General features: G+C 45.4%; 1 protein-coding gene across 1 annotated transcript in view; it reads right to left on the bottom strand.

Annotated features, from left to right (window-relative positions):
* Positions 1-23803, bottom strand: part of LOC8030445 (U3 small nucleolar RNA-associated protein 14 homolog A) — a 36126-nt gene extending 12323 nt beyond the window's left edge. The window contains exons 1-13 of the mRNA XM_029992363.3: positions 23719-23803; positions 23578-23629; positions 21144-21220; positions 16064-16122; positions 15482-15627; positions 15305-15382; positions 13301-13378; positions 13054-13176; positions 9977-10071; positions 9765-9888; positions 9604-9681; positions 4818-5863; positions 896-1012 (exon numbers count right to left, since the gene is read on the bottom strand). Of these exons, the coding sequence (XP_029848223.2) occupies positions 896-1012; positions 4818-5863; positions 9604-9681; positions 9765-9888; positions 9977-10071; positions 13054-13176; positions 13301-13378; positions 15305-15382; positions 15482-15627; positions 16064-16122; positions 21144-21220; positions 23578-23629; positions 23719-23750 (2105 nt within the window). The 5' untranslated portion in view covers positions 23751-23803. The remainder of the gene's footprint in view (positions 1-895; positions 1013-4817; positions 5864-9603; positions 9682-9764; positions 9889-9976; positions 10072-13053; positions 13177-13300; positions 13379-15304; positions 15383-15481; positions 15628-16063; positions 16123-21143; positions 21221-23577; positions 23630-23718) is intronic.
* Between the last annotated feature and the right edge of the window lie 20 nt (positions 23804-23823).

The raw sequence follows: 23823 nt of genomic DNA, 5'->3' as shown, positions 1-23823 counted from the left end.
ACCCAAGCTTCGTCAAGTCTGAGAGCCCGTCGGGTTCACGGTTGGTCACTTCCACGACTAGGCATTTGCGGCCATTACGAGAGCGGCTTGGCTTGGCTCGACTTCGATTAGAGACTCGCATAGCCGAAAATTGAAGGTGCGTTTATTACGCGAGAGAAAAAAAAAAAAGTCCAAATATTCATACTCGTTGTGGGTGGTGCATCCATTATGTAAGTGCGTTAATTATGCGAGTAAATACGGTATATTGCATCGTGAAATGCGAATCTGCTGCGTCCACGATCTGCGGTATCCGTTCCCAAGACATGAGAGTTTCTAGCGGATTCCCACGTTTTTGTCCGCGATCTGCGCATGCAATATCAGTTCCCGTGATAGGCAAGTTTGTAGCAGGTTCCCTAAGTATATTGCACCATAAAACTTGAATCTGCTGCATCTGCGATTTGCAGTGTTAATTTTTGTGAGATGAGAGTTCTCGGCGGGCTTCTGCGGGTCCTTCGCACAGTAAAATGCGAATCACTTGCGGGTGCAACCTGCGGTAGGCTTTCCTATGACACAGGAGTTTGTAGCGAATTCTTCTGTGTTTATTGCATCATGAAACGCGAATTTGCGGTGCCCGCGATCTAGAGGAGCTCCCACGTCACGTGGTTTGTAGTGGGTGCCCCGGTGTTTACTGTCAATGTTTGATAAAGCTTTGCTATGGCATCCCAAAAAATAGCCCGCCTCCCCCCCCCCCCCCCCCCCCATGTTTTTCGCCATTTATCTCTTCATTTTGGGTGGGCATTTTTTCGGAACTTTACGATAATACTGCATGTAATACTTTGTATCACGTAGCCTTGTCCCCCTTATTAAATGTCACTCTCCATACGAGTCTCTAGAATCTGAAACACGGGTGCCTCACCTCCGTCGCTTCTTCTTGTTGACTTTAATGCCGGTGCCACCCCAGGACCCCCAGCCCGGCAGGTAGTTGTCAATCACCTCTGGTGCATCTTGCTTCACCTGAGCCTTCTTTTCCTCCCTTCAGAAGAGAAAAAGAAAGTTCTTCTTCACAAGACATACAGATATTTTTACAAGATTAAAACGATAAATAAGAATGTTCCATTACAACATCCTCAATCTAAGGATGTCAAAAGCATTAGAGGCTCTGTTCAGGTAAGATTGTGTATGTAAGTCCGGACGCCATTTTTGCTTTTGTTGATTTTTTTATACCCTACTCTTTGACGTGTGTAGGAAACAAAATCAAAAAGATTTCCCAAAAAACATAATATTTGAAGAGAAAAGAAATTTTGAGCGCGCCAAAATGGCATATTTGATTTTTGAAGTTTTTGTTTGTCATGTTTGGTGACACCTACTACGCAAACCACAAATATCACAAATCTCAAATATTTTCCACTTATAATAGATTGAGAGAACTATTTATTTAAATATGTACAGCATTATAGGGGTTATATATTTTGTGTCAAAAATGTCCTTTGACGTTTTGTCACTAGATTTCATAGCCGTTATCTAAAAACATTGAATAGCTACAACATTAAAATTTATGCCATATATTCTTATATAAATCATTGCTTGAGATAAAACAATGATTTTGAGATAAAGTAATTATTTATATACAGGGTGTCTAGCGAATTCTTATTTTGAAATATCCTGACTATTCCAGGTTTTCCCTGACAATTTCACATGAAATTCCCTGACCACAGTAGAGGTAGTTAAATATATATTAAGACTATTACAACACAAGGCAGTGAGCATTGAGCAATGTGAGGATCGTTTTGCATGGGCTTAATCCAACTTGCATATTCTGAAATATTCGGGTTTTTGTCCAGTCTAGATTAAAGGGGCCCCCTGCAAGGACTTTTTTACTGGTTTTTAATTTGCACCGAACCTGAGCGCACTGAACGTAGTAACTTAATGAAACCTTTCTTTTCTCAAATTTTGCTTTAGTTTAAAAGTTATAGACAAATTAAAATTACAAAAACAAGCAAAAAATAACCTCCTTCATGACGTCCTTGGTTGCTTGGGTGGCCGTGAACTATAAGAGGGGTAGTGAGCTAGCGAGCGCTCACGGCTGCCACACTCCGTGTCGATGGCTCGAAAGGGCACCACTAAAGCATGTTCTGGATAGGCTGTATGAAGCGGGCAGCCAGGGCGGCTCGCGTTGCATTTGCTGCACGATTAAACACTGATTCCGCATGACAACACTTCATTAGCCACAAACGACAGCAAACACGGGGTAAAGATCAGTTCAGAACGAGAGCCACTTCGCGCTGCCATACCGCGAAACGGCCAAACCGCAAGCCAGGCCTGCGCCGAAGGCCTTCGGAACGCTCGGAACCGGTCGGATCCTCGAGTCCGTAAACGACCTCAGTGCTGCCGCGTACATCCGGGACCTCTCTACGCTCGCGCTCGTGGGAGCCTGATCCCACTATTCCTTTCTAGTATGTGCAGCCTTTTTTATCCCTTGGTGGCGGGCATGTCGACGGGTCATTTCTGGTTCCCGGACTTTATAAACTACATTTGTTTCTTTTCTGATCTAAAATACTGAACAAAAACTGTTGTCATAAATAATTCAAACGGTTTGCGCCACTTATATTTTGTATTTCAACTAAAAAGAAGCTTTTAGCGGCTCTGACCAGTAGTAAGCCCAGGACCAAATACCTCACATTTCGCGCGCTTTCGATACCGGGGGTCGCCCCCGTCGGTGGAGAATGTTTCCGCGCCATTCGGTTAAAATATGACGCACTGATATTTAGTTACTCTCGACGTGCCCTCGCTGGCTTGCCCGAACCCCAAGAGACGTGGAAACCGCAAAAAAGGTAGACACTTAAATATGATTGCATAGTCCCTTTAAGCGAGCATTTTCTTGCCACCGCCGACATTGTCAGTGAAGAGACCACTTCCGGAAACACAATGAAGACACAATGCTCAACCACACACGTTCAGAACCAAATGTCAGCCTGGCCGCCAGATGCACACTTTCGGATACTTTTGGCTTAAGGCTTGGAGTGGATTGGGGTCTGCGGCTTTCCCACTTTTTATTAAATCTAGCAGATCTACAACTGGATCTAGCTTAGTGTCGTGCCCTCAATCCAATCCAATTCAAGGCTTGGACTGGAATTGTCAGCTGTTTCCTTTGCATCGGGTAGTACACTCTACACTGGGTGAGCAAAGCCCGCGCTCCGCTCTAAGCAGAATTTATTGCCTATTTTTCTGCCCCAAAGTCCTGAAGACTTTGCTCAGGGCACTCGATGGCGTTTCCGGCTCATTTTCCCTGACTGGGCTTGCTTTTTGACAATATCCCTGGCAATTCCCTGATTTTTACCGGTAATTAAAATTTCCCTGACAGTTCCCGGTTTTCCCAGTCGCCAGACAGCCTAATATATTGTTCGAAAGAATGTTTTAATAAGAATACATGACATTAAATGTTGTAGCTATTTAACTTTTTTAGATAATGGCTCAAAAACCTAGTGACAAAACAACAAAGGAGCCGTGTTTGTGCCTTTTTGACACAAAATATATAATCCCTACAAGTCTGTACATATTTAAATAAATAGTTCTCATGATCTACAGTCTAAACTCGTTATAACACACCATGATTTTGACCAAGATTTTGGTCTGTTGTAAGAGGAGTGTGTTGTAAGCAGATATGAAGTTGAGTCAATGGTATGTAGAGGAAAATCAACCGAACTTCACAAATCGGTATGTTATATCCAAATGTTTGTTGTAACCAGGCCTGTTCTAATGTGTGTAGACGGTATTATAAGTAGAAATTATTTTAGATTTCTGATACTTGTAGTTTGCGTAATAGGTGTCACCAAACATGACATAAACGAAAACTTAAAAAATCAAATATGCCGTTCTGGCGCACTCAAAATTTTTGTTCTCTTCAAAAAAGAATTTCTCTTTTTTTCAATATCCCTTTGATTATGTTTTTTACACATGTTGAGGACAAACATATGAAAATATTAGAAAAGACAAAAATATGTCCGAACTTGTTTGCATGATCTTATCTGAACAGAGCCACTCTTGCATGAGCAACAACACAACTACAGCAATACATCATATTCTACCCCAAGAGGTAAAACAGCTGGGGGCAGGCAAAGCCTGCTCTACTCATACATCTACTTTCCACTTCCTAAGTCAAGACACTCAGCAACAGACCCTGGCACCTGCTTTATCCACAAAGTTGTTTTATCTGTGCGCCAGAGTTTGCACATTTGTTTTCCAATTGAAACGGTGTAGTTCGGTGCATTGTATCACCTTTTTACTTTCAAAACAAGCTTTCAATGTTCTTCAGGCAAATGTTATTAAAAATGCAGTCCAAACGGGGAATTCTTTTCTGCCTTATTAAAGGATAAAAAGTTTGACTTCTGTACTAGGTGTCAACTTTATTTCTCTTCCCCCTTCCACCTCTCTTTAACTGTTTGGCCCACATAATGAAGGTTACGTAAGCAGGAAGGCTTCCTGGATTACGGAATTACCGAAAAAATGCAGACAAATTGCCACTAAGTAAATCTTTCTCCATTCATTAGTAATAAAAGTGACCATGGTCTTCACCAAGAAAAGAGATGAAGACACTTTCTGTCTCTTTCTGGAAATCATTTTCCTTTTAAGAAAAACACAAGAAACAATTACAGATTATTAATTTCTTTCCACTAGGTTCGCAGTTCAGAAGATTAAGATTGAGAAGGTGCAGCCAAAGTGCGGCACAAGGCAACGAGCATGTGCTGGAGGCCGGACGTCGGAGAGAGATGCCCAGTCCTTCTCTCCCCCCCCAGTGACTACAGATGAACTACCCACTCTGTCAAAAGAAAAAAACTGACCGGAATGCACTGATGACGTCGTCATCTGCAAACGCCTCAGCAATGGTGACCGCCTGCTCCTCCTCCCCTTCCTCGTCGTCCAGCGCTTCGTCCGCCGCACCCTGCAGGTCTGGAACCTGCGACTTGAGCGAAGTCTGCTTCACTTGCAGGAACTTGGTCGGGTCCACTTCCACCTTGTCTGACACGACTGGAGTTTTCTTCGACGGCTCGTCTCGCGCGACTCTCGTCTTCTTTTGCTTCGGGGTGTTTTCCTTTTCAAAGGCTTCGAGATCTGCGAGAGTCTGCCTGCGCTCCAAACCCTCGTCCAACTGTTCCGAAGGGCCTTCGGCCGCAACAGAATCTTCGCACGACGTCAGGTCCTTGGCCGTTTTTCGTTCGGTGCTCGACTCAACCTCGAACCCTCGCTTCTTGAGGAGGCTTTCTTTTTTCTTCTGCTTCCTGCGGCTGAACGTGTCGAACAACTCCTCGATGTCGGCCGCACGATCGGAAACCTTCTTTTTCTTTCGACGTTCCACTTTGTCAGCGGCTCGGCTTGTACCAGGCAAGCTCGACTTATCCCGAGAATGACTTTCCTTGTTTGGATCTGAAAATGACTCCTCTTTTGATGCCCCCGATGAACCCGTGACGGCTCCGTTACTAGAGTTCTTCGCTTTTTCGGGAACCATAAAGTCGCTTGTGCCTTGATCGATATCGGCACCCGATACGGCAGCATTGGTTTCCTCGCTCTTCCGTTCTAAAAGGGGCAAAGTCGGTTCTCCGCCATTAGAGCAGACGCCTTCGACGATGCTTTCGTCTCCACCATTCTCGCTTTCAGAGTCAAGTGCAGGCTCGTCGTCGACATCAGTCTTGTTAGCTATGCCGAGGGCAGGGTTCTTCAGCCAGGGGTTGGAAGAGCTGAAGAAGCGTGCCTCAAGCTCCCCTCCGTTCTTCACTACCGCTTCGCCCGCAGCACTTGGATCGCCGTCGCTCTCGGAAGATTCCTCCGCGGCGGCCTTGTGGGTCAATTGCCGGCTCATCTCCAGCTGCTTCAGCAGAGCTTCACGACTCTAGGTAAACCAAAATGAATAAGATTGAAATGAAATTTTATTACTTTGTTTAGGAAAAGCCAAGTGCAGCGAAGAAAAAGACTGCTTGTATCTGCCTAAAATGCCAAAGTAAAAAAATAACAGAAAGGCCTGACTAGATATGTAAACTAGTTACAGCAATAAATTTTTCTACTAACAAAAGGTTGGACGCAGTCACAATTATTCAATTTCTCCCATCTAGGAATAGCCTTATGACGAATTCCATTGGTCATTTTGGAGTGCGCCGGGATCAGTAGCCCAGATCCAAAATGGAGCACAAGATCCGAACGAAGTCGCTTCACCTCTGGTTCTCGAGCGGAACATGACTCCTCCTCCAGGATCGGCGAATGCCTTCCCATCATTCATCTTCCCAGGAATTCCCTTCCCGTGGTACCGGATCTCAAAGCACATGTTTTCGCAATCACGGCGCTAACAACACGTGTTCACCGCATGAGCAAAGTTAACCACGATGTGAAAGATGCGTGTCGATTAGCGATGTGCCTCAGGGTGACGAACTTGCCTCTGCATCGGAATACTCGTGAACGGTGTCCAAGTACGTCTCGATTTTCGGCCTTTTTGGCGGAGGTTCGAAAAGGCAGCCGAATTCATGCGGGACATAAAAACAGTCCTCGTCGTTGCTGCTACTCGAGCCGCTGCTGCTGGCAACTCGAGCAACTTGACAACGAACTGTCATCAAGCAGCAGCAGCAGCAGCAGCAGTAAATGGGCGGCACTTTGCGAGCGGCCATTATGAATTCTTCCGAGGCAAGATGCCCGGCGAGAAAGGAAGTCATATGCGCTGTCGAGGGCTGGCCAGGTTGGCTTCCAATAGAATCCGCCGAAATCAGCGGAGCAACTTCTTTCGGGTCCAGATCGAGATCTGGAGCAGGAGCTGGTCCAAAACAATGAGCGGAACACGTCTGTCTCTATCCCGATTGCCCAGTGAAATAGGCACGCTCCAGAAAAGTCGATCTCAGCAAGCTCCAACACGACCAGTGGAATTCACCATTAATCTCACTGTGAGAGGGGTTTCCCTAGGCACATTCTAAGAAGCCAGAGGCACTCCCTCCAGTTATGGTAGATGCTGCACGATTACCGTAAGAGCTGGCAATATGACCGCCACATGGATCGTTGGGAACATTTATACAGCTGCTTTGTGCTGAATGAGTCAGGGTGGATACAAACGAACAACTTATGAACAGTAACAAAAGAAGCACTTATATCAGTGATTCATTTTTAATTTATAGGGTGCAACTATTCAATGGTTATATGCTGCTATTATAAGCTTCGTCCCAATAAGAGGGAAAAAAACTACTTTGAAGCAAACGTGGTTGGGAGCTCTTCAAAAGGGAGGACTAAAAGGGCTATTGGTTTAGTGATGCACAGTGTGAGCAGTGCTTGTAATGCTGGAAACAGTGTGAACAGTAAGGAACTTTCCAGTAATTATCTGGCACAGATCGCGTATGTAGTCTTTGAAATGTGGAGAGTACAGATTCTGTCAATCTACAGCAGTGGTATTCAAATTGGGGTCTGTGTACCCTTTTGGGTCCCTGAAGGCCTTCTTGGGGTCCCCGAAGCCTTAGACTAGGGGTTCTCAAACTGGGTTCCACGAAACACAGGGATTCCGCAAGCTGGTCCCTAATGGTTCCCGCAAGCACCCAAATTGCAGTGCCCCCCCCCCTAGTTTAACCTTCCACTAACTCATGAGCCATGGTTCGAGTTTGTGCTGCGGGGAAAGCAACCTCACCCTTCGCACTAATATGTATATATATATTTAACATCGTGCCCCAGGTTAACCCCTTTACCTTCTTATTCTGTCCGTAGCCCTCCATTCTGTCTTATTCTGTCAGTGCAATAAACCCTTGTTCACTATGTAAACACCTTTACTGCCCAGTACTTTCGGTTGGCGACAAAGAGGTGTGTGGGGGTTCCATGGGAATTTTTGAGGTTTGCTGGGGTTCCCTCGGACGAAAAAGTTTGAGAACCCCTGCTTTAAAGGGCAGCTCCGGCCAAAACTCAAAATGAAATAAATTACTGGTATTGCTGTAGTGACACAAAATACGACCCCAGCCAAAATATTATGTCCGTGGCACGCCGCATTCTCAACTAATGCCGATAATAAAAATGCGACCCGCCGCGAGCCGCTGCTCCTTAGCGGGCGGCCAGCGGGTTGCCGATCGCTAAAGCAACATTGGGCCGTGACGTCCGTATCGTTCTCTTTTTTTCCTCCGGCCCGAGCGTTGCGCGGAGTGCGCTTCTTTGAGCTGCTACCACCACTACTTCGGCTTGTGATTGGCGTGTTTAACCGTTGCTTTTATCTGTAGCCCGTGTAGCTTCTGTATAGCCTGTTTATTTGCTTGTGAGGACTCCAAGACTCGTTTTAGCGAGCGATTCGGTGCGCCCAAGACTGCTCAGCTGTTCCTCGAAAGATGCCGAGTACAACTTGTAGCGCTGTAAGCTGCTCAAACAACCCCCTGTGCGAAACGGAGGTGCTTTTTCACAAGTTTCCAACGGACCGGAAATTGGAGAAGGTGTGGGTGAACGCCGTTCGACGAGTGGACTTTGTACTTCGGCTTTTACGCACCCGAGGAAAAAAGAACGAAAAAACAGACACGTACAGCCCAGCACACATGTGTTCGGGCGCCGCGGCCCGCGCCGGAGAGCATCAAAGCTTCGTGTCTGGGACTGACCCGCAGCGCGAAAGCGAGAGGGCCCCCAGTACTGTACATCACTCGGAGCGCGGCGTAGAGCAACACCGCTCCATTCACGGAGCCCCGATGACAATTTAGGCCTAGCGACGAGTACGGAAGACTGCACACACGGCGACATCTGCCGAGTACGGCACCGAACAAGTTCACTCGTTTTCCAGTCGCTAGTTTTTGGATATACAACCGACGAGTAAGCATAGCGCATGCACGGTGGCGGTTGCCGAGTAGGGCACCGTACGAGTTCACAAGTTTTCCAGTCGCTAGCTTTTGGGTATACGCACTAACTCTTGCTACATATGCTGGATAACTACCACGTATACAGAATTAAAACAAAATCAGCTTTCCTCCTATCTTTAGACGGCAAGCGTAACAGAGATAGGTGCCGCTCGGCCTGCATACTTGCTGAACGAGAACGATCCTGACGTCACGTTCACATAGCGGCTGATTTCCAATGTTGCCAGGGCCTCGAGCGACTAGTTTCGGTTTTGTTGGCCGCGCCCCAAACAAAACTTTGAGGCCGTCTATATCTTTAAAACAACGCACAATAACGAGAAAAAAATTACACCTCGCAATTCAGGGACGCTGACTGCACTAAAAGCAGTCATAATCCCAAAATCAAATGTATGAACCAGAGTTGCCCTTTAAACCATCAATCAAGCCGAGCACTAAAACTTTCTTTATTTATTTTTTATTGATGTTGGCTGGTTGCCTCACACGGCTGAATAGACGAAACCATGTCCACCGAGTTAGTAGGGTTGATTATTCTCTGATTTGGGGCTGCAAAGTAGGTTTGCAAGCACTTAATTTTCTTTATGACCTTTCTGTCATTGCAATCGTTTGATACCGGCCCCTGCCCCCCCGGAGGATGGGGTTTCCCATCACTGCCACCGATCCAAAAGGGTTTTTCGAAGCATCTGTGGTTAAGAACCACTGACCTACAGAAAGCTCACCGATTTTCAGACAGTAGCCTGCCTAAAAATGATGGTAAGTGGAACTAGCTTTCAACACCACTTACCTCTTGGTTGTACTTGCTTCGCAGCATTTGCTGTTTGGCCCATTTTCCCGTGCTCTTGTGCCTCAGAGACACTCTTTCCTGAGGAAGAAAAATGAATGACAAGAGGTAATTAATTGAAGATGCAAGTTTTAAAGCACTTGAGGAGATTTCTTCTAGCTTACCAGCACACGCTGCTTCTCAAGTTCCCTGAGCTTTTCAATGGCCAGCTCTGGGTTGCTCTCTTTCAGTTCTTCAAACTCTTTCATTTGCTTCTTGAGGCGTTCTTTCTTCATGATTCGATGGTACCTTGATGACAATAAAAAAACACACGGGGTTTGTTGCTATTAGATTTAAAATGTGAAACAGTTATACTATTTAAAGAAAATGCCCTCACTTTTTGCTCTTTATCTTGTTCTGCCTCCTTGCTTTCATTTCCTGGTAGGACAGGAGGGCCCTCATCTTCATCAGTTCCTGGCGTCTCTCTCTAGCCTAGAAAGGCAAAATGGAAAGCAATTTTTTCACCTACAAGACTGATTGATCCTGCACCATGCACAAAGCAGGATTTTAGGAACATTCTTAAATGGTTGCACAAGAAATAGTAAGAACATGTGCACAGAATCAGATATTGCACCAAGGACACAAATCACAAAAATAACATGATGTATGTATAGTCACAGAACATCAGCAGTCTACATAGTTAAGTGCTAACAATGTCTTCTGAGGAATGGGGCCCAGAGTTAGAAAAGCTTGTGTCGTTTTTACTTCAGGATACAAGCTAGCAACAGGCAAAGGAATGTCATTCTGAAATAAAAATTCCGAGCACCGGTAGTTGAGGAAAGGAAGAACCAGAGGAGCTGTAGTTGGTGACAAGTCAAAAATTCAGCAGCAATGCGGAGCACAAGTTTGTCTGCTCCTTTTGCAGGGGTTGTGGTGATGTCAGAATGCCCAGCCCTGATTGGCTCTGATAGAAGGATAGTGGGTAGACCTCAAAGCAAGCTGCCTCAGGATCTACCCACTCTCCTTCAATCAGAGCCAATCGGAGCTCGGCATTCTGACGTCACCATAACCCCTGCAAAAGAAGCAGACAAACTTGCACTCCGCACTGCACCTTGAAAAGAATAATGCCCTTTCACCAGCCAACCTCTTCTACTTGTTTTCTTGATGTCAAAGCCTTAGAAACCAACGTTTTTGCAATATGACAGCGCGCATGGTATCATGACTGTTAGTGATGCAGACTTCTCGAGGTGATTTTTCTGTTCTTCCCCCACCCCAGGGGATGTCAAAAAGTCATGCTGACATCGGCTTTTGTTCACATTAGGTTCTGTGCAATGACGTGAGAGTCCAGAAGCCTACCATCCCTGAAGTCTTGACTGTGCACTTACACACTGCATCTTTTCTTTGTTTGCTTCTACTGGCCCCCACCTGTAGCAAAATCATGGCAGTACCAGCTTTTGTCCACAGTGGTTTCTGCCTAGTGCAACATGAAAATGCTGCAGTCCCGTTCCATCGAAGCGGTCACACTGGCCGAAACGTGTGCACCTACTTGTGTGACTTACAACAGGCGAGATGCCTGACCAGATATTGTCCGCTTCTATTACAGCTAGTTCTAAAGTTAATAAACTAAATACACCTTTTAAGATGTTGCCTTCAAAGCAGTATCTATTGATTCGTGAAATGTGGTGCCTTTGTCAAGTCTCGTAGTCCTAACCAGTGGCATGGTAAGTAATGACTGAAAGGGACACTATGGTAATGTGCCCTCATCCCCCATGCATGAAGGTGGTGTGGGACAGCATCAGTTGCGAGTGTCCAAATTTTCGAGACAGTGTGTCCATATCGTCACCCTTGTATTGCTAAAGTAGAATATCTTCCGGTCTTTTTCTTTGTATTGTTCGATGTGCCGCAAGTAGACTCGATAGGCAGTGAGTTTCGTTCCCTTTTATCTCGCCCAAAGCTGAAATCGCAACGTAGATAACACACTGAAATATTTGTAGGGATTTACTTCCTCGACAGCGGTGCGAATCTAAGTGGGGTGCATAACACTTGCGGGCGAAGCTTCTCCCAAATTCTCGACTTGCCCCTGACTAAAGAAGTCAAAATTCCAGGCCAATATACCTCATGCAGCATGACCCCATAGACAAGCATTTATATACCTAATTTCAAATTATGGATTCTACAGGGTGGTAGAGTGGCAACACACAAAGGTCGAAACAAATCAACATTTTAAACTTCAGCAGGGGTGAGACAAGTGAAACAGGTTTTGGAGCAATTTTTGGAGCAGAAAAATCTGGATTTTGGAGCAGCTTAGGAGCACAAAATTCTCGTTTTGGAGCAGCAGTTTACGCATCTTGGAGCGACTTCGGAGTAGAAAGGTGTACAGTTTGGAGCAGATTAAAAGCAGAAAATGTTAGAGCAGCTTATCAGCAATTTAAATCATAAAAAGTCTGATTTAAATCACATAAATCTGATTTTTCTTTTATAATCGTTATTTTTTTCCACCCTGGTTCCAATAAGTCATCAGCGTCGATACGCACCGAGATCAAATATAAAAGAAAAAAAACGGAAAAGGCAAACGCGAGTTTAATGCACATAGATGAAGACAAGAAACACAGGCTTGCTGCAAAGTAAGGTGGGCACCAGGTACCTCAAGCTTATACGAACTGGTGCTAAAACGCAATGCTCGTGAAAAACCTTTTAAAGCGGTGATTCGAGAGCATGAACAGGGAAGCACGGTTCACTACAACGAGACATCGATCGGACGCTCGTAGAAAGCACGCGCAGATAAAAAAAACACTCCCCACAAAAAGTGAGTCACAAAGTAAATAGTGAATTGGTAGAAAATCTATGAGCAGCACATGTACGCTAAATATGGGTATGTGACCGATTAATTCGATTGTTCACGGACTGGAAGCACGTGTGGGATAACCGAAAGTACTCACGGCAACGGCACCATCCATTTTGACGAGAGGTTACGGACACGAATGAACAATTACGCAATGGAGGCGCTCAATAGCACTTTTAAGAAAGGTCTACTCTCAAAACAAAAGAAATACTTGCTCATCTTGATAGCCTGTGCGTCGTACCTCCCACGGCCAGACAGCGAGACACAGTCACAAATGACAGCGAAAAAATAGCAGGAAAATTGGGAAACGACCACGTATCATAGGTAGAGAAGGGTACTACAGCTGAAATCTTCGAATCTGACGGCTGCTTGCGCCACCCTGTGCCCGTGCCGTGTACTTTACTACGACGAGATTGAATGTTGCCAATCAAGCTCTCGTTTCCCATTAAATCTAGTGTCGCCACAGACGTTTTTTTTTTTAGTTCTTGAGCTACTTTGGTGCAGCGTGGCGCAATCTCGACCGATTTCGCGTTTTTGGCGCAACTAGGCGCAGAAAATTGTGTTTGTATCAAAATGGCGCAATTGGTGCAGATGTCACACCCCTGCTTCAGAACTGAAGCAAGATATCATACCTCATCCAGGCTCATTGCTTGAAGTGCTTTCTCCTCAGCAGGAGTCAGCTCTTTGTCATCGTGAAGCACATTTTCGCTGCTGGCCAACAGCTTGTTAATTTCCGCTTCAAGTGAAGTCTTGGGCTGAACAAACAGGCAACAAAATGATCAAGTAGTAAGTCCCCAGCTTGACTTCTCTTTAATTTAAGTAAATACTTTGGCAGACCAAGCAGTGGACTATGGGAGACGGGCTCAGTAAGAAAATCACCTGGAACTTTTTTACAAACTGTTCCGCCGGCACCATTCTCATGTCAGGCTGCTGGAGAGGGAAGCAGATTTGTTCAGCCTGTAAGAAGGTAAAGCATGAAAGGAACCGTGAAGAACTGCCACAGGTTTCAAGACGTAACCAAGACAAAAATGTGTTTGCACGATATGTTTTGGTATAAATTTTATTAAAAAAAAAGAAAACACAAATTCTCCAATTTCTAACATATGATCGCACATACATCAATTAGTACCAAGATTGGAAAGCATAATTCATACAATTGTGCACCCACATAATCATAACAAATGAGCCACATAATAAAGAATGCTAGATATCTGAAAGTGTAATGATAAAGCTGCAGACAGAAATGTGGAACTTCACAGCACTACAAGCTAGAGTTCCAGCAAATATGACTTTAAGAACAGTGTCTTCTTGCAACAATGCATGAAGTGACTTACAGAAGCAAGTGAACAAGGTAGTCAGTTCAGGAAGGCCCAAAAAGTAATGGCCTTAAATGGAGGTGTGCTATCAGGCAGCTTCAGATTATTTGTTAAAAGGTTTTATGCAAGATTACTACCTGTACAGACCTGCATAAATATCATATGAGATGAGTCACAGAGGTGGGGAACGCTTCATTCCTTGTTTCGAAAAACTATGAAGCATGCCCAGCAAGGACCATCTGCTGTGCTATTCAACATATAAGAGGTAATTAGAAGAGCTTTTTTTCTAAAAGAACAGAATCCAAAAACCGAAACTAAGCCAATTTTAGCTGTAATTCAAGGCATATCTGGGGGTCCACAGTTTCCAGAAGGTATTAATCTGAAATCGGTCATACTATGCGAGAAACGCCAATGCAAAGGTGGCCGCAGTACGGGGCTCAAAGCTAGTCCGGTAAGCACACGTTCCTGTTTATCTCAGTTTCGCTTCTCATGGATTTGGCTCCTCTTAAAGAAGCATTAAAAACTCTTTAATGAACCTCTCACTAGCCAATTCTTCGGCTAACCACCAGAAATTGTAATAAAATATATCACACAGACATTGCAAAGAGCGATGTTATAGGAGGAATTGTTTGTCCTTCCATTTGACCGGAAGTTTCCAGGGGAGGCAAAATGCAACAGCAGTGCCTTGCAACATTTTTATAGATAGGTCTATAGGAGAAGTATGGGGGCCTGGTGGAACCCATAATTTTTAACTAACCACGCAACTCTCACCAAGCCTGGTGAGAGTTGCGTGAGAAGCTCGACAATCAACGCGAGAGTGTGATGGGGGAGCGCCGACCGCTTTCAGTCAGCGCTCTCGCATCAAGCTTCACCGCTTCGTACCGATGCACGTGCGTAAGGCTTCAATGCCTTGCACCGGCCTCTCAGAGAAGCATTTGACGCAAAGGAGTGTCTCGGTCGGCTCAGTGGGCTTAGAAATTTGCAGGGATAGGTGTTTCATATATCTTTTGGTTGCATTTCAAATGTTTCAAGAGTAGGAGGTGGACACTTCCTGAATAATGGCCACACGGTTGTTGTTTTATGGCAGTGTTCTACATCTCTTTTCTTATTTTATGATTGTGAAGAACTAAATGCAGTTGACCATCTATAATCCTAACCAAAGAGCGCCAATCTGTACATCAACTCACATGCCCCCAAAAAAACGGCACACCCCTGGCTGTGCCATTTTTGCGTTATAATTTAGTTGCGCCATTTCCGAGAACAAACCATTTTTGGTTTGTTCTCGAAGGGCAAGGTCGTTTGTGTTCAATTGTGAACCCCTTGTGCTCGTGGAGTGCAAGGTGGTGGTTGTGCTTAACTGTGATCCTTTGTGTAAATGTTTCGTAGCTGAGGTCAGGGGCGATAAGAGAAGGTTTACCCTGTCTTTGTTAAAAACTGTATGTGTGTGTGCGTTTTTATTTACCTTCTTGTTCTAGAATTTACCTCTAACCTCAGCTTCCCTAGAATGTCTCAATGAGGTTCCACAGTATCGGCGCACAAGAGAGGAAACACGAAGCAAGTACATTACCAGACGGTTCTTCTTCACGACCGGATCCCAGCGGGAGACCTCCCCTTCCACTTTGTTGTAGGCCACTTGACGTTCCACCTATGCAAGAAAGGCAACCCCGACGTCAGGACCACGTACGGCAGGCACCAACGTTACCGGTTTGAACAAGAAGCCGCGCCGCAGAAACGATCGTCATACCCTGTGCTGCTGAGGCTTGGGCAGTGGTGTCGGCAGCACCTTTGCATTCCTGCTGATGGCCCTCACTTGTCTTCTGAGTTGTCTGTGCTTTTCCGTCTGCTTCAGGTTCATGAGCAGCTGATGCACTGCCACTTTCTCTTTCTCCGCTGGAAGCGTATTGGCGAAGAAGAGTTAACAGGCTATATTCGGGGTTCCATGTCTTCTTAGTTTCTTTTCCCACAAATTCTGTGTTTTTCTGTGCGATTGTTCTCAATGTCAGACAAAACAACTGGCATTTATTGGGGCTTATATCAAAGACGGCCCAGATACTTAAAAAAAAATGTCTTCATACAGATAGAAGGAGGCAATGGAGGTTTGCTACCCAAAGAAAGAAGCAGCCTCGACACAAAACAAAGCCAAAGATGAAGGTTTCTTCCTACGAAGCTTTATTATCGGAGGGCAGCTGCGATAGAGGGTTTTTAGGTTGTCGCCCAACTTCGATAAAACAGGCTAAGGCGGTTAGTGTTTGGGGTTTATATGCATATGCAGTATACTGCAAACGTGAAACCCTGGTTATAGAAAAAATTATTCCTTCTAGCTTACCTTGCGAGAGGTCATACTCAGACACATTAAGACTGGGCTCGGTTCTTGGGGTAACCTTCCTGAAAAATTGTATACAGGGATTAATGATTTCAGTGTAAAGGGAAGGTACTCCTGCCAATAGAAACATGGCAGCGAGCATAGCATACAGTAAACTGAGTACAGGGAGGTGGTTAGGAGACTGCACTGCTCACCACAAGAGCAGCCTCTTGGCAGCTCAAGCAGTTATCAATTATCAGCTCTGCCAACTGTTCACAAACATAGCCTTTCTGTTGCTGGTTGGTGACAATCAAGTGTAAAGCATGGTTGCAATAATATGTATTCGGCAGCTGACTGTCCCAGCGACACCCCAAAGATTTTCTAGACAAGGACCCTTGTGCTCTCTGCTTCTTGTAAGCTCGCAATTTTGCCGTCTTTAGCTTTCATTTGCACGTACAACTACTTTGGGTCCCCACATGATGTTACAAGAAGATTTAAAACACCGCCACACCACAGCACTGGCAGCCGCAGTATGCTTGCGGGCCACTTCCCAAAGCGTTGCGGACTGCATGCGGCCCGTGGGCTGCGTGTTTGAGACCCTTGGCCTAACGGGTACCACTGCTGTCTAACGGGTACCACTGCTGGCCTAACGGGTACCACTGCTGATTGGTATCTTTAGAGAGTAAAAAAGGAATCTCCAGTTTTTTCTACTTCTGGCAAGAGCCCACTGGCTTCTGTATATGGCAAGGGCATTCGTCTGCTCCTTGCATGGAGGGTTAATGACGTCACGGTGCCGAGCTTTGATAGGAGAATGGCTTTGGGCGGATGCTGGTAGGCAGTCGCGCTGCAATGCGTAAACAAAAGCACCGACATCTGTTGCTTGCAGTAATGGCTGCCTTGCCTTTGTGGATGTCAGAAGTCCTCCAATTCTTAACAAACGAGGACTCCATCTTCGAGAAAAATGTTTGGAAATACTTGGAATTGCATGTACTTATAGTTGACTAAAAATTCCCAAAGTCACCACAATAAACAAAGGACTCATGGCCAAGATGTCATTTAACCACCGAAGAGGATGTTGTCTGTTAGCTGGAAAACTTAACCCGCTAAATTTAGCAAGAAATTTAGCAAAACTTTTCTCGCTAAATTTAGCGGGAAAGGGAGTGCAGTTTTAATTGTAAAAGCAACTGAAGTTTTAATCGTCAAGGCACAGCCTTGATGATTAAAACTTCAGTTGTAAGCTCGGCGTCTGTCTGCCTCCTTTCTTTCGCCCCGTCTGTTTCGCTCTACGTTTTAAATATTCATGCCTTACCAACACGCCCAAGCTTCCATTTTGTAGCAAAGGAATATGAAGGTGTGTTTAAGCGTCGGTTAAACCACAAAACCTTTAAACGAGCAGTAGCTATCGCTGTCAAGAAAACGTAAATCCTTCATCACGCAGGTCCTGTTACATTTCAAATTTGTTATCGCTATTAACCAGAGACGACTGTTCTGCCCAGTCAGCACTTATCGCCTGTACAACTGTCCTAATTTCTGCCAAGGTCGCCGTTGGCCTGGGCAGTGCAATTACAAGAAGAGGGCTACCTTTCTGTGTTTTGGAAAAAATACTGAATCACACCAAAAGTAGGGGTGGGTTGTCTTTCGGAGGGGGGGGCATCTCTCGTACACAATCAAACCCCGCAATAACGAAGTAGCCGGGGAAGCAAATATTTTTCGTACTTGCGAGAATTTTTTTGTCGCAAAAACGGACAAATAAGCACACCTATTACTTGCCATGGTTCTGTCCTTAAATTTCAGAATCGTAGAAAGTGAGCTGCACGGGAGACTGAACTCCTCCACAATATTCTACTTCTTTCTGCACTACGCAGCTTCGGCGATGATCGCAGACTTCTCCCGAAGCAACAAAAACTTAGGCTTTTTAACGGGAGGCGGCATCTTTCCGACAGGCCAGACAAAACGTAGTAATCAACACGTGAGAGATCTCGGCGTGCACGCGGCAGACGATGAAATGGCAGCGGCCGCGTGCGGTGTCGTTACGTGAAACTTCACATACCTACGTAGCTGCCAACAGATGGGCTAGCAAAACAGTGTTTTCAGTGACCAAAAAAAAAACCATAAAACGTTGCTATCATTATTCAACTGAATGTAAACAGCGATGGCCGCGCCGATGCTTGTCGGAAACGTATGTGCCCCACTTGTCGGATGAGTGTGTCGCTCCACTTTTCGTACCTCTGGGTTCCCAAGTAGCTCATGTGCCGAAAAAATGTTGCAGATCACTACCTCAAAATTTCATTAATGCGGAACTGGTTTTTAAAAACTCTTCGCTGTAGAGAGAGTACAAATGCATTGAACTCTATGGACGTTCGCCGGGGCCGCCAGATTTATCTGTTGCCGCGAGAATTTCCTTTTGGAGACTTTACGTTATTGTGGGGTTCAACTGTATATTATGGTAGACGTAAAATTGGACTAAAGCGCGGGACACGTGGACAGCAGAACCGTCCGATCCGACGTCCGATCCGACAGTCCGAACGTCGCTCCGAATTGCCGCACGCGACAGTTTGAGACACACGCTTCCGACCTTGCATGCGACACGACGATCCGTTCGGCTCCGCCCAGGAGATCCAACTTCCAAACACTCCAGAGGAGGTCTGCGTTCATAGATCTCTGGTCCCAGATTGACGGTTTAGCTCGCACAGCGAAGTTAGGAGCTTGTTCTCACTAGCGCATGCATTCTTTGCCAGGGCCATCTTTTTCGAATGGGCCAGCGGGATCCAAGCGTCCGGCTTTTCGTCGCCCGTCCCGTTTTCTTGTTCGCACCTCCAGACCACGGCCGGTCTCGATGCGCGCGTGCGTCGAGACCGGCCGTGGCCAGACCCAGCACCTCATCATGACGTCCACGCTAGCTGTGCTGTCATTGGCTGGACGCATTCGACAATCCGTCCGCCGTGCGAAACTATCTGGCACCTGGACGCACGCCGGATCGCCGATCCGACGTCTGAAGCGACCAAATTTTTCGTATCAGGCAGTCGTACTGCCGGATTGGACGTCGGATCAGATGGATTTTTCGCGCACGTGTCTCGCGCTTTACAGATATGTTATATCGCAACCTGAAACATTTGGTCTATTAAAACACATGGTTGCTAATTATGCAATGAAAATGGTAGCTAATTCTGAGAAGAAATTTGCTTGATCTGAAATAGAAACAATTGGCAGTGGGAAGACCACTTCAGAGTTTGATGGCATGCAGCAAAGAAGAGCTATTGAATGCTAATGTTGCCCCGAGAATATGTTGCAGGCTCTTGGCGTTAAAGCTATGGGACCCTTTATAAACAAGTTCAAGGAGCGATAGATGTGCCAGTAGGTTGGTGCACAATTTGTGAATTCAGCACATGAGTGAAACTGTATGCCGCATTTCTAGCAAAGAAATCTAATAATATTATTTTATTAATAATATCCTGTCAGAACGTGAATGTGATGATGAAATATAACGGGCAGGTCGATTCTGAATAGATTCAATTTGGTTAATCAAGAAGGTTTGATAAGGAGACCAGATAGCACATGCGTATTCAAATTTCAGGCAGACATATGGTTCTTATGATAGTTTGCGGAGGCGAGGGGCGCAGATTTTAGATTACGCTTCAAGTAACCGAGGGTATGGGATGCTCTAGCAGTTTTAACATTAATGTGTGAGACCCCAAAAAAATATATTTGAGGTTGGTTCGACATCGAGATACTGATAAGCAGAAACAGCGACGATGGGTGAATTGTGGATATAAGCAAAACCCGAGTCACTGCATTTTCGGGTGAAAGAAACAAGTTTACACTTTGCACTGTTAAGGGTAATTTGCCTCGTGGCACTGATGAATTGCTGTCCAGCACTTTACACCAAAACCATGTGCATCAAGCAGTGATGCTTACACAAGTATTATAGCAGCAAGCAGTTGCATAATCAATGCTGTGCGATGCATGTTAAAGACTCCAGGTTAGCAGTGCTACTGAACTGGTTAAATTGCCCATCTACAGCATGAACCAGTGCTGCCATACCTGAAAGACAGGCTGACCTCTCGCTGTCTAAACACTGAATCCCTAATTTGCATCTGCATTTTCGGTGACAGTAACAGGATAATTCGCTGCATAGCTTGGCAAAGCAAATGGCATTCACTAAAACATGGTTCACGGGAATCCAGCGACTGTGACCAATTTGCATATATTTTCTCACTTTTTACTTATAATTATTTCACCACAGGCTCGAAATAATTCTAATAATGTTATAAGTAGAGTTCCTTGTTTTCGGTAAATACCAATAAACCCCAAAAATTAACCACCGGATCGGTCACGCTCATGTTCCCTGGAGGTTTAACAATCACATAACCATGCTCTATTTTTTTTTTTTTTTAAATATAAATTTTGATAAATGCAGGTTTTTTTATTTTACACCAAAAATGAATGCTGAAAAACACCGAGTTTGGGACAAAAATAAACTCCTACCTCGTAAAAACACCCTCAGATTCAGACAAACTATAAACCCTGAAAACACGCAGCCCTATGCTCCAGTCACCCCTAAGCTGAAACTGCGATGATAGCTACGTCCTCAGTGGACCAGTCATACGCATCTCTTTCGCTACGTCATCCCACTCTCGCCCATACGCACGCACAGAGAGTAGGGTCAGATGACGAAAGGAAAACGCTGATTGGTCTGGAGGGCAGGAACTCCCACTATTGTCTCAGCTTAGGGGTTAACGGAGTATATAGTAACGAGCAATTATTTCTAATAGATGGTGCGCAGATTTTTGATGGCGCAAATACTGCAAAACCTTGTTTGTTTATTTTCAGTTGAAAGGAGAGAGGAAAGTGAGGAGGGGCAGAAAAAAATCCTCGGTAGCGCCAAAATTCAAACTTCGGGTCTCCTAATTACCGGTCAGGTATGCTAACCATTGCACCATAACACCATCAGTTTAGTTACAACCGGTCATAACACAGTCAGCCAGTTAAACGCAAATGTGTGCACTGGAAGCAAGGTTTTCCTGACATCCTAGAGATGCCAGTGAATAGAAATGCAGCATCAGCATCATGATATAATAATATAAATAATAATAATAAAACTCACTTTTTCCCACCCAAAGACCCAATAGCGTCCAGCAGTTTGGTATGTCTGAAGTCGTCGCCGTCATCATCTTTTTTGCCCTGCATTAAAAAGGACACTCTTATAAACATTTTTCACGGACGTCACTGCCGGGGCTTATGGGATATGTCGCCGACATCACCAGGTACTGACACAGTTTCGGTTTCAGGCCACCGCCGGAAACACTGGCCACTGCTGCATCATTTTCGGTGCGCGTTTCTTTTGCATTTTCGTGTTATGTGCAGTAATGCCGATGTGCATGACGTTCGGTTGCTGCAGCAGAAGCAAGTCCTCCTCCGCAAAGGAGATTGACTCAGTGTCAAATATAAGGCTCCGTGTTTTTGCCAAAAGTGATAAACCGACAGTCTGAGTGCACAAAACTGCTGTTCGGGAAACAATAGAGCCCTTGCTCGCACACACCGGAAGGATTTGAAGAACCTCGACAACGACAGTGTCTGTTGTCATTGCTTCATTACCGGTAAGGAATAAACGTGTCATCCGTAACACATTGATCGCTGAAGCCTTAAATTCATACTCTGTGCGCTTTGCCGCGGCGGCCAAGGCAGCTTTAGTGTCTGGTAGTGTCACGTTGCAGGGACTGACAAACCTCCTACTAGATCACGGAGAGCTGCTGTTGCTTTCTTTGCTTTTACCTTCGCTGCCGAAAGTATTAATAGCCCACTTGTGTTGATAGTGTTTCGGCGGCTGCGTGAGTTTGTTCAGCTCATATGCTGCGACTTTTCGTGCCTCAAGTACAGACACGTGTTTTAATGTGCGGGCGAACCTTTGACCCTCATAGACGATAAGGACCCTGACTTGGAACCACTCAGTGTCTGCGCTAAGAACATAGTGAACAACCCCTGGCCTTTACAAGCCTTGCCAGTTTGTACAATGCATTTTATGAATATTTTGAGTTAAAATGTTCAGTTCAGTGATCCTGCATTTTGGAAGGAATGCTTGTGTTGTAGTGATGCATACGGATGTTGTAACATACGCACGATACACAGGCCATAGAGATGTGGTTTCTGAATGTGGTAGTTGAACAGTGTACGAGCAACAGCGGCGTCTGCTTCTCAATTCCTGGTAATGGCGGCCAGCGGGCGGGAATAGGGAAAGAGACGTCACATGAAAACTATGTAGGGTGTCCGAAATAATCAGGCTCGATCTAAAATGGGCCAAAAAAATTAGCGCCTGCACATAGCAATCTAAGCTTTTCGTCAAAGGTGAATTTCTCAGGTTGGTTTTATCTTGCAAAATTACGAAGCGTACTTTCCTTTCTGTAAAACATAGGGCCAAAACACTTGCCAGGGTCAACGGCAGATTGCGACGCAGACGACCGAGTCGAGTGGCCATACCTCGGCAACCTTCTTCACCCTCACTCTCTCTCATTTTCACAGGTGAGGTGAGCGAGAGCAAGTTTCTTAACCCTGAAAACTTATGAGTGTGAGGGTGAGTGAGGATTGTGAGGGGTGTGAGGGCATGAGGACCATGAGTGTGTGAGGGGTATGAGTGTGCGAGGGCCGTGAGGGGGGTTATTGTGTACGGGGCGGGAGGGCCATGAGTGCGTGACGTTCAAAGACGGTGAGTGAAGGGCTGAAGGTCAGTGTGAGTGTGAGGGTGACTGAGGGCATGAGGTGAGTGTGGCTGTGAGGGTGAGGGTGAGTGGGGGCGAACTAAAATGCTGACCTCTGCGAGTGGCAGGGCGCGTTTGGCGCACAAATTGATGGATGACGTCGGGAGCAGCTCCGTAAGGTGTAAAGGTGTTTATTGGCACAACTTCCACACAGCCGAGTGCCTGAGGCAGCCAAAAGGCAGAAGCCCGTATAACGAAGTGCTGGCTGCCTCCTCAACTGTGTGCAGACAAACTTTGTCGGCAGCAAGAGTGCCGTCATTATGCAACCGTGTTTTCTTCTATTTTTGTTACTTCAAGTTTTGCTCTCATTGCCCGCATTTATTCTTGAACCAAAGGTGCATTACGGTGTTCATTTTAATAGACGGTCGTCGCGAGCAGACTTGATAGGGAGGTAGCGCCATCTATCAATAAGTGCGTCAAACACGCCCAGTCGCTCGACTCTGTCGTCTGCGTCGCCGTCCGCCGTTGACCCTGGCAAGTTTTCTCCCCCTATTTTTTTCTTTTTCTTCTTTTTTTTTTTTTTTTTCTTTTACAGAGGGAGTTACGCTTTGTAATTTTTCAAGCTAAAATCGACCTGTAAAATACACCTTTAAACAGAAGTTTAGATTGCTACGTGCAGGCGTAGCAATCTATACAACCAATTTAAGATCTAACCTGGTTATTTCGAACACCGTATATATCAATTTAAGTTGATTCAAACGGTGCCCTGACGCAAAAGCTGAGGCATCTCAAAGCGATGCGATATTTGGCCCTCCAAACGCACATGGCGAAATGTCACGTAGTTACCTTATCCTGGCAGACGTTCACGAACTCGTCCTGCAGCTTGTGTCCGCGCTTTCTGAAAACATTAAAGTAAACGCATAAATTCTGTAACCCAATATTTATGCGTTTCATTAGTGGCAAACGAGATAAAAAGCGGCTACAAACCTCAAAAGCTCCAAGTACGTGGACGCCGCCATTTTTAACGTTAGAACAACAGCGCCGCATCAGTTGCGGCGGTTGCAGTGCAAACGAGCAACACGTTATCAAAAC

Source organism: Ixodes scapularis, unplaced genomic scaffold (assembly GCF_016920785.2).
Source record: "Ixodes scapularis isolate PalLabHiFi unplaced genomic scaffold, ASM1692078v2 PGA_scaffold2__306_contigs__length_199485367, whole genome shotgun sequence".
Lineage (NCBI taxonomy): Eukaryota > Metazoa > Arthropoda > Arachnida > Ixodida > Ixodidae > Ixodes > Ixodes scapularis.
Note: the sequence above shows the minus strand (reverse complement) of the source record. Positions and strands in the feature narration are given on the sequence as shown.